The 8877-nt window shown below is 52.0% G+C and overlaps 1 protein-coding gene across 1 annotated transcript in view; it reads right to left on the bottom strand.

Annotated features, from left to right (window-relative positions):
- The window catches only part of DCST1 (DC-STAMP domain containing 1), an 18913-nt gene that overhangs the window by 4265 nt on the left and 5771 nt on the right, over positions 1–8877 (bottom strand). The window contains exons 6-11 of the mRNA XM_015826043.1: positions 8109–8230; positions 7558–7718; positions 6290–6389; positions 5896–5995; positions 4757–4873; positions 4007–4149 (exon numbers count right to left, since the gene is read on the bottom strand). Coding sequence (XP_015681529.1) covers positions 4007–4149; positions 4757–4873; positions 5896–5995; positions 6290–6389; positions 7558–7718; positions 8109–8230 — 743 coding nt within the window. The remainder of the gene's footprint in view (positions 1–4006; positions 4150–4756; positions 4874–5895; positions 5996–6289; positions 6390–7557; positions 7719–8108; positions 8231–8877) is intronic.

Raw genomic sequence — 8877 nt, 5'->3', positions numbered from 1 at the left:
GGAGGGAGGGAGGGAGGGAAGGCAGGAAGGAAGGAAGGAGGGGGAAGAAGAAAGAAAAAAAAAGGATGGAAGGAAGGAAAAAGGAAAGGGAGGGAAGGAGGGAGGGAAGGAAGGATTAGAGGGGAAGAGGACAGGAAGGAAGGAAGGAAGGGGAAAAAGAAAGAAAGAAAGAAAGAAAGAAAGAAAGAAAGAAAGAAAGAAAGAAAGAAAGAAAGAAAGAAAGAAAGAAAAAGAATGGAAGGAAGGAAAAAGGAAAGGGAGGGAAGGAGGGAGGGAAGGGAGGATTAGAGGGGAAGAGGACAGGAAGGAAGGAAGGAAGGAAGGAAGGAGGGGGAAGAAGAAAGAAAGAAAGGAAGGAAGGAAGGAAAAAGGAAAGGGAGGGAAGGAGGGAGGGAAGGGAGGATTAGAGGGGAAGAAGAAAGAAAAAAAGGAAGGAAGGAAGGAAAAAGGAAAGGGAGGGAAGGAGGGAGGGAAGGGAGGATTAGAGGGGAAGAGGACAGGAAGGAAGGAGGGGGAAGAAGAAAGAAAGGAAAAGAGAAAGAAAGGGTGGAAGGAAGGAAGGAAGGAAAAAGGAAAGGGAGGGAGAGAGGGAGGGAAGGAAGGATTAGAGGGGAAGAGGACAGGAAGAAAAGAAAAAGGGAAGGGAGGGAAGGACAGAGGGAGGAAAGGACGCAAGGATTAGGGGAAGGGGGAAGGAAGGAAGGAAGGAAGGAAGGGGAAGAAGAAAGAAAGAAAGAAAGAAAGAAAGAAAGAAAGAAAGAAAGAAAAAAGATGGAAGGAAGGAAGGAAAAAGGAAAGGGAGGGAAGGAAGGAGGGAGGGAGGGAAGGGAGGATTAGAGGGGAAGAGGACAGGAAGGAAGAATCAGTCAGCTGAGATCTGAAATTACAAAGAGGGAGAACGAAGGCAGAGGGAGACCTGGATTTCAGTGAATATCAGCTTGACATTGCCCTCAACCGCAGGGCCATCACTCTGAGACCCCCACCCACTTCACCAGTCCCCCCTTGCTCTCTCCCCGGCTCCCCCCAGCTGTCCTCTGCCCCCCCTCCCGCTTGCACTGACCACAGACTTGGTCTCGGCCGGCTGGAAGGCCAGGCGCAGGGGCTCGATGACCCGGCTCTCCTCCGCACGGCGCAGGGGAAGAAGCGTCCGCTTTTTCTGCACGTTCGGGGGGAGAAAAAAAAACGGGACACGGGAGCCCCCCCTGTGGCTGAACTACAAAACCCAGCAGCCTCAGCCAGCTTCCCCAGCGGGGAACGCTGCCGGAGCCTCTCATTGAGCAAGCTTTTCACCGGAGACTTCAAGGTAGACTGCTGCTGGTGCTGGAGGTTCCATTAGCCATCATGGCTAAGGGAAACATCCCTCCGACACACCCACCTACAGGGTCCTGGGGCTCCTTGCCCACCTAAGGTTTCTCCCCCCACCCACCCCAGTTTCTTTCGTACCAGCTCACCTGTTTCCGGCGCCTGGCATCGATTTGCCGGAAGTAACGGGAGATATACAGGTTATCGAAACGGATATCTTTGTTATACTTGTTGGTATAGGAATAAGCCCTTGGGAAGAGAAAGAGAGAGGTCTAGAAACTTTTCTCAGCAAGGAAAGAAAGAAAGAAAGAGAGAAAGAAAGAAAGAAAGAAAGAAAGAAAGAAAGAAAGAAAGAAAGAAAGAAAGAAAGAAAGAAAGAAAGAAAGAAAGAAAGAAAGAAAAGAATAGAATAATGAATAGAATAGAATAGAATAGAATAGAATAGAAATACAGAATAGAATAGAATAGAATAGAATAGAATAGAATAGAATAGGAATAGGAATAGGAATAGGAATAGAACATAACAGAAATAAAATAGAATAGAATAGAATAAGAAATAATAGAATAGAATAGAATAGAATAACAAAGAATAGAATAGAATAGAGAAAAATAGAATAGAATAGAATAGAATAAGAAATAATAGAATAGAATAGAATAGAATAGAAGCTGGTAGGGACCTTGGAGGTCTTCTAGTCCAGCCCCCTGCTCATGCAGGAGAACCTATACCATCTCAGACAAGTGACTGTCCAGTCTCTTCTTAAAAACCTCCAGCGATGGAGTGCCCACGATTTCTGGTGGCAAGCTGTTCCACTGCTTAATTGTCCTCACTGTCAGGAAATTTCTCCTTAATTCCAGGTTGCTTCTCTTAAGGAAGGAAGGAAGGAAGGAAGGAAGGAGATGGGTGGATAGATAGGGAAGAAAGGGAAGAGAAAAGGAAGGAAGGAGAGAGGAGGTAGGAAAGGAAGGAGATGGATGGATAGATAGGGAAGGGAGGGAGGGCGGAAGGAAGGAAGGAAGGAAGGAAGGAAAGGAAGGAAGGAAGGAAGGAGATGGGTGGATAGATAGGGAAGGAAGGGAAGAGGAAGGAAGGAAGGGAGACAGGAGGTAGGGAAGGAAGGAGATGGATGGGTGGATGGATAGATAGGGAAGGGAAAAGAAAGGGAGGGAGGAGGGTCACTAAATAAACCCCTCGAAGCCAGGGACCAGCTGTAGGGGAAGAATGGGGGAGCCCCACAGGTGAGTTGAGAGAGGAGAGGAGAAGCGGTCTCTGTCTTTTTTCCCCCCACGCTGGAATAGACTCCTTCTACACGCAGGTCACAGCCCCCCCTCCCCTGCCCTAGCCCCCACCTTCTAAGAAGCCTCCCCCCAACTCACGAGGCGAAAACCAGGATAAACATGCAGGACAGCAGCACCCGCAGCATGGTGACCGCCGTGCCCAGCTGTTTGCTGCTCTGGTACACCTGCTCGTTGACGTCGTCCACCAGGTGTTTGTGGGAGGACAGGTTGGCCCCCACCAGCATCTCCTGGCGCTCCTCCTGGGGGGAAAGAAGGAGGAAGGACTCAGCTACAAGCAGTCCTTGCCTTAACGACCACGTTGGTCGCTAAGTGAGACACTTGGGGGACTTTTGACCCATTGCGGGACCTTTCCTGCCGCTGTTCTGAAGGGGATTTCTGCAGTGGTTAAGTTAGTAACCTGGTCGTTAAGCGGATCAGGCTTCCCCATTGTCAGAAGGGGGATCCCGTGATCCCCGTCATAAGTACGAGTCTGTTGCCAAGCGTCCGAATTTTGATCACAGGACCCGTGACGGTCGTGTGGAAAACAGCCCGGAGTCCCTTTTTTAAGGCCGTCGTCATTTCGGAACGGTCACTAAACGAACCAGCTGTAAGCTGGGTGAGATACCCCAGGCGTTGCTCAGAGCGGCTGAAGCCGACATTGAGCCCTCCGAACAGACCTGGATGACAACGCTGGCTGTGAAATCTTGGTTTAGGTTTTCCACCGAGTCGTTCACCCGGTCGTACGTTTGGCCAAAGTTCCCTTCCACGGGGATCTTGTCCCGGCACCAAGTGTTCATTACTGCGGAAGAGACGGAAGGCGGGTGAAGAGATCGAGCAAGCGAGCCAGGTTGCAAATATATATATATATTTTTCAAGGGGGTGGGTGAGTCTGGGTAAGACTGTACCACTTCACAGAACTGGGGGGAGGGGAGAGGAGTAAACAGAATGGATTTCCCCTAACCCAGCGGTTCTCAACCTATGGGTCGCGACCCCATTTGGGGTCGATCGACCATTTCACGGGGGTCGCCAAGCAAGGCTGTCCGCCATTTTTTCCCCCTTTTCCGGCGGGTGCCTTACCTCCCTTGGGCTGGGCCAGCTGGTGGTCGGCCTGCTCCGTCTCTGCCGCTTGCCAGCTACGCCTCGGCCGGCGCAGGGGGCGGNGTTGTAGTCCACCCGTGCTGGCTGGGGGACTCTGGGAGTTGTAGTCCACCCGTGCTGGCTGGGGGGATTCTGGGAGTCAAACTCTGCCCCTTTTATAGCTCATAGAGGATCCAGAAGACTTCATTTTTGTAACCTCAAACCCCACAACCGATGTTGCACCCAGCATCCCATCCTTTCGGGGTGTCCCCTCCACCTTTTTGGGGGGGGGGCTTTGCATTGATGGAGGGGCAAACACGGGAGAGATGGATACTGATCAATTCCCCCCCACCTTGGGGAAGTAGAAGGCCGCGATGACCCTCCGGAGACGGAAAACGTAGACTTGCAGGAAGCATAGCACCACCAAGGCGCCTAGTGGGGTGGCGCATTTCACGTAGTCGTCCCGGCTCATCCCTCGCGGCTCTGGCAAACACTCTGGGGGGGCAGGACAAAGCAAAAAGGGGGGGGGGTCTGGGATCCTGGCTTCCTGCTTCTGGCCAGGCTGAGATCCTTCAGACAAGGAATACAAACCAGAACCGCCCAATCACGGTCACCAAACATTGTTGGTTTCTCAATCTTGGGCATTTTAAGATGGGTGGACTTCAACTCCCAGAATTCCCTAGCTAGAGTAGGAGTTGTGGTCCACCTGTGCTGGCTGAGGGATTCTGGGAGTTGTAGTCCACCTGTGCTGGCTGCGGGATTCTGGGAGTTGTAGTCCACCTGTGCTGGCTGCGGGATTCTGGGAGTTGTAGTCCACCTGTGCTGGCTGCGGGATTCTGGGAGTTGTAGTCCACCTGTGCTGGCTGCGGGATTCTGGGAGTTGTAGTCCACCTGTGCTGGCTGGAGGATTCTGGGAGTTGAAGCCCATCCATCTTAAAACTGCCCAGGTGGTAGAGCCTCCAGCAGCAGGGGAAGTCCAGCAGCAAAATGCAGGGGTCAAACAGCTGTCCATAAGCCCACCCTCGAAACGTCTGATTGGCCGAGCAGAAGCCGTCCTCTCCCACCCCTCTGGGGCCAGGCGCCCCCTTGCCCCCCCACTTACGCAGGTTGTTGGTCTCCATCACCATTTCGGAGGACGTGTTCAGGGCCCCGATGGTGCTCCGGAGGAGACGGGCCATCAGGGTTTCCCCGCCAACCTTGACTTCCAAGTGGTGGCTGCCTGCGGGGAGGGCCCGGGAAAGTTTGGTTAAGCCATTTTTTGGTTAAACCAGGGTTTCACAAGCTGGGCAGCTTGGAGAAGTGAAAGGGAGACACAGACAGGCTCGAAGTCATCCCTAATGGGGGGGATTTGAACTCGGGTTCGCCAGTGCCTAGCTTGGCACTTTGTAACACTGGAGGGACTGGGCAGATGCTTGTCTGAAATGGGATAGGGTTTCCTGCCTGAGCAGGGGGTTAGACTAGAAGACCTCCGAGGTCCCTTCCCACTCTGTTATCCTTCCTTCCTTCCTTCCTTCCTTCCTTCCTTATCACTGGAGGTTTTCAAGAAGAAATTGGACAATTATTTCTCTGAGCAGGGGGTTGGACTAGAAGACCTCCGAGGTCCCTTCCCACTCTGTTATTCTTCCTTCCTTCCTTCCTTCCTTCCTTCCTTCCTTCCTTCCTTCCTTCCTTCCTTCCTTCCTTCCGTCCGTCCTTCCTTCCTTCCTTCCTTCCTTCCTTCCTTCCTTCCTTCCTTCCTTCCTTCCTTCCTTATCNGAAGGAAGGAAGGATTAGAGGGGAAGAGGATAGGAAGGAAGGAGGGGGAAGAAGAAAGAAAGGAAAAGAGAAAGAGAAAGGGTGGAAGGAAGGAAGGAAGGAAGGAAGGAAAAAGGAAAGGGAGGGAGGGAGGGAGGGAAGGAAGGAAGGAAGGATTAGAGGGGAAGAGGACAGGATGAAAAGAAAAAGGGAAGGGAGGGAAGGAAGGACGGAGGGAGGAAAGGACGCAAGGATTAGGGGAAGGGGACAGGAAGGAAGGAAGGAAGGAAGGAAGGAAGGAAGGAAGGAAGCAAGAATCAGTCAGCTGAGATCTGAAATTACGAAGAGGGAGAACGAAGGCAGAGGGAGACCTGGATTTCAGTGAATATCAGCTTGACATTGCCCTCAACCGCAGGGCCGTCACTCTGAGACCCCCACCCACTTCACCAGTCCCCCCTTGCTCTCTCCCCGGCTCCCCCCAGCTGTCCTCTGCCCCCCCATTTGCACTGACCACAGACTTGGTCTCGGCCGGCTGGAAGGCCAGGCGCAGGGGCTCGATGACCCGGCTCTCCTCCGCACGGCGCAGGGGAAGAAGCGTCCGCTTTTTCTGCACGTTGGGGGGAGAAAAAAAAACGGGACCCGGGAGCCTCCCCTGTGGCTGAACTACAAAACCCAGCAGCCTCAGCCGGCTTCCCCAGCGGGGAACGCTGCCGGAGCCTCTCGTTGAGCAACCTTTGCACCGGAGACTTCAAGGTAGACTGCTGCTGGTGCTGGAGGTTCCATTAGCCATCATGGCTAAGGGAAACATCCCTCCGACACGCCCACCTACAGGGTCCTGGGGCTCCTTGCCCACCTAAGGTTTCTCCCCCCACCCACCCCAGTTTCTTTCGTACCAGCTCACCTGTTTCCGGCGCCTGGCATCGATTTGCCGGAAGTAACGGGAGATATACAGGTTATCGAAACGGATATCTTCGTTATACTTGTTGGTATAGGAATAAGCCCTTGGGAAGAGAAAGAGAGAGGTCCAGAAACTTTTCTCAGCAAGGAAAGAAAGAAAGAAAGAAAGAAAGAAAGAAAGAAAGAAAGAAAAGAATAGAATAATGAATAGAATAGAATAGAATAGAATAGAAATACAGAATAGAATAGAATAGAATAGAATAGAATAGAATAGAATAGAATAGAATAGAATAGAATAGAATAGGAATAGGAATAGGAATAGGAATAGGAATAGAACATAACAGAAATAAAATAGAATAGAATAGAATAAGAAATAATAGAATAGAATAGAATAGAATAACAAAGAATAGAATAGAATAGAGAAAAATAGAATAGAATAAGAAATAATAGAATAGAATAGAATAGAATAGAATAGAACTACAGAATAGAATAGAATAGAATAGAATAGAATAGAATAGAATAGAATAGAATAGAATAGAATAGAATAGAATAGAATAGAAGCTGGTAGGGACCTTGGAGGTCTTCTAGTCCAGCCCCCTGCTCGTGCAGGAGAACCTATACCATCTCAGATAAGTGACTGTCTAGCCTCTTCTTAAAAACCTCCAGTGATGGAGCGCCCACGATTTCTGGTGGCAAGCTGTTCCACTGCTTAATTGTCCTCACTGTCAGGAAATTTCTCCTTATTTCCAGGTTGCTTCTCTTAAGGAAGGAAGGAAGGAAGGAAGGAAGGAAGGAAGGAAGGAAGGAAGGAGATGGGTGGATAGATAGGGAAGGAAGGGAAGAGAAAAGGAAGGAAGGAGAGAGGAGGTAGGAAAGGAAAGAGATGGATGGATAGATAGGGAAGGGAGGGAGGGAGGGAGGGCGGAAGGAAGGAAGGAAGGAGATGGGTGGATAGATAGGGAAGGAAGGGAAGAGGAAGGAAGGAAGGAGACAGGAGGTAGGGAAGGAAGGAGATGGATGGGTGGATGGATAGATAGGGAAGGGAAAAGAAAGGGAGGGAGGGAGGGAGGAGGGTCACTAAATAAACCCCTCGAAGCCAGGGACCAGCTGTAGGGGAAGAATGGGGGAGCCCCACAGGTGAGTTGAGAGAGGAGATGAGAAGCGGTCTCTGTCTCTTTCCCACGCTGGAATAGACTCCTTCTACACGCAGGTCACAGCCCCCCCCTCCCCTGCCCTAGCCCCCACCTTCTAAGAAGGCCCCCCCCAACTCACGAGGCGAAAACCAGGATAAACATGCAGGACAGCAGCACCCGCAGCATGGTGACCGCCGTGCCCAGCTGTTTGCTGCTCTGGTACACCTGCTCGTTGACGTCGTCCACCAGGTGTTTGTGGGAGGACAGGTTGGCCCCCACCAGCATCTCCTGGCGCTCCTCCTGGGGGGAAAGAAGGAGGAAGGACTCAGCTACAGGCAGTCCTCGCCTTAACGACCACGTTGGTCGCTAAGTGAGACACTTGGGGGACTTTTGACCCATTGCGGGACCTTTCCTGCCGCTGTTCTGAAGGGGATTTCTGCAGTGGTTAAGTTAGTAACCTGGTCGTTAAGCGGATCAGGCTTCCCCATTGTCAGAAGGGGGATCCCGTGATCCCCGTCCGAATTTTGATCACGGGAACCGCGACGGTCGTGTGGAAAACAGCCCGGAGTCCCTTTTTTAAGGCCGTCGTCATTTCGGAACGGTCACTAAACGAACCAGCTGTAAGCTGGGTGAGATACCCCAGGCGTTGCTCAGAGCGGCTGAAGCCGACATTGAGCCCTCCGAACAGACCTGGATGACAACGCTGGCTGTGAAATCTTGGTTTAGGTTTTCCACCGAGTCGTTCACCCGGTCGTACGTTTGGCCAAAGTTCCCTTCCACGGGGATCTTGTCCCGGCACCAAGAGTTCATTACTGCGGAAGAGACGGAAGGCGGGTGAAGAGATCGAGCAAGCGAGCCAGGTTGCAAATATATATATATATATTTTCAAGGGGGTGGGTGAGTCTGGGTAAGACTGTACCACTTCACAGAACCGGGGGGGGGGGGAGAGGAGTAAACAGAATGGATTTCCCCTAACCCAGGGGTTCTCAACCTATGGGTCGCGACCCCATTTGGGGTCGATCGACCATTTCACGGGGGTCGCCAAGCAAGGCTGTCCGCCATTTTTCTTCCCCTTTTCCGGCGGGTGCCTTACCTCCCTTGGGCTGGGCCAGCTGGTGGTCGGCCTGCTCCGTCTCTGCCGCTTGCCGGCTACGCCTCGGCCGGCGCAGGGGGCGGAACCACGCATGCGCGGCGCTCCCGGGCAGGGAAAGTCCTCGACTTACGACCGGTTGGGTAGTCCTCGACTTACGACCGGTTGGGTAGTCCTCGACTTACGACCGGTTTAGTCCTCGACTTACAACCGGTTGGGGGTCGCCGCATTAAAAAGGTTGAGAACCACTGCCCTAACCCTAACCCTAACCGCCATTTCCAATGTCCTGGCAGGAAGAAAGCTAGCGTTTCAAGGTGACGGAATCCCGCCGAGTCTTTCCTTGCAAGGCTAACTTTCTCCCTGCGGGGA

This window comes from Protobothrops mucrosquamatus, unplaced genomic scaffold, assembly GCF_001527695.2.
Source record: "Protobothrops mucrosquamatus isolate PMUCROS unplaced genomic scaffold, P.Mucros_1.0 scaffold2939, whole genome shotgun sequence".
Lineage (NCBI taxonomy): Eukaryota > Metazoa > Chordata > Lepidosauria > Squamata > Viperidae > Protobothrops > Protobothrops mucrosquamatus.
Note: the sequence above shows the minus strand (reverse complement) of the source record. Positions and strands in the feature narration are given on the sequence as shown.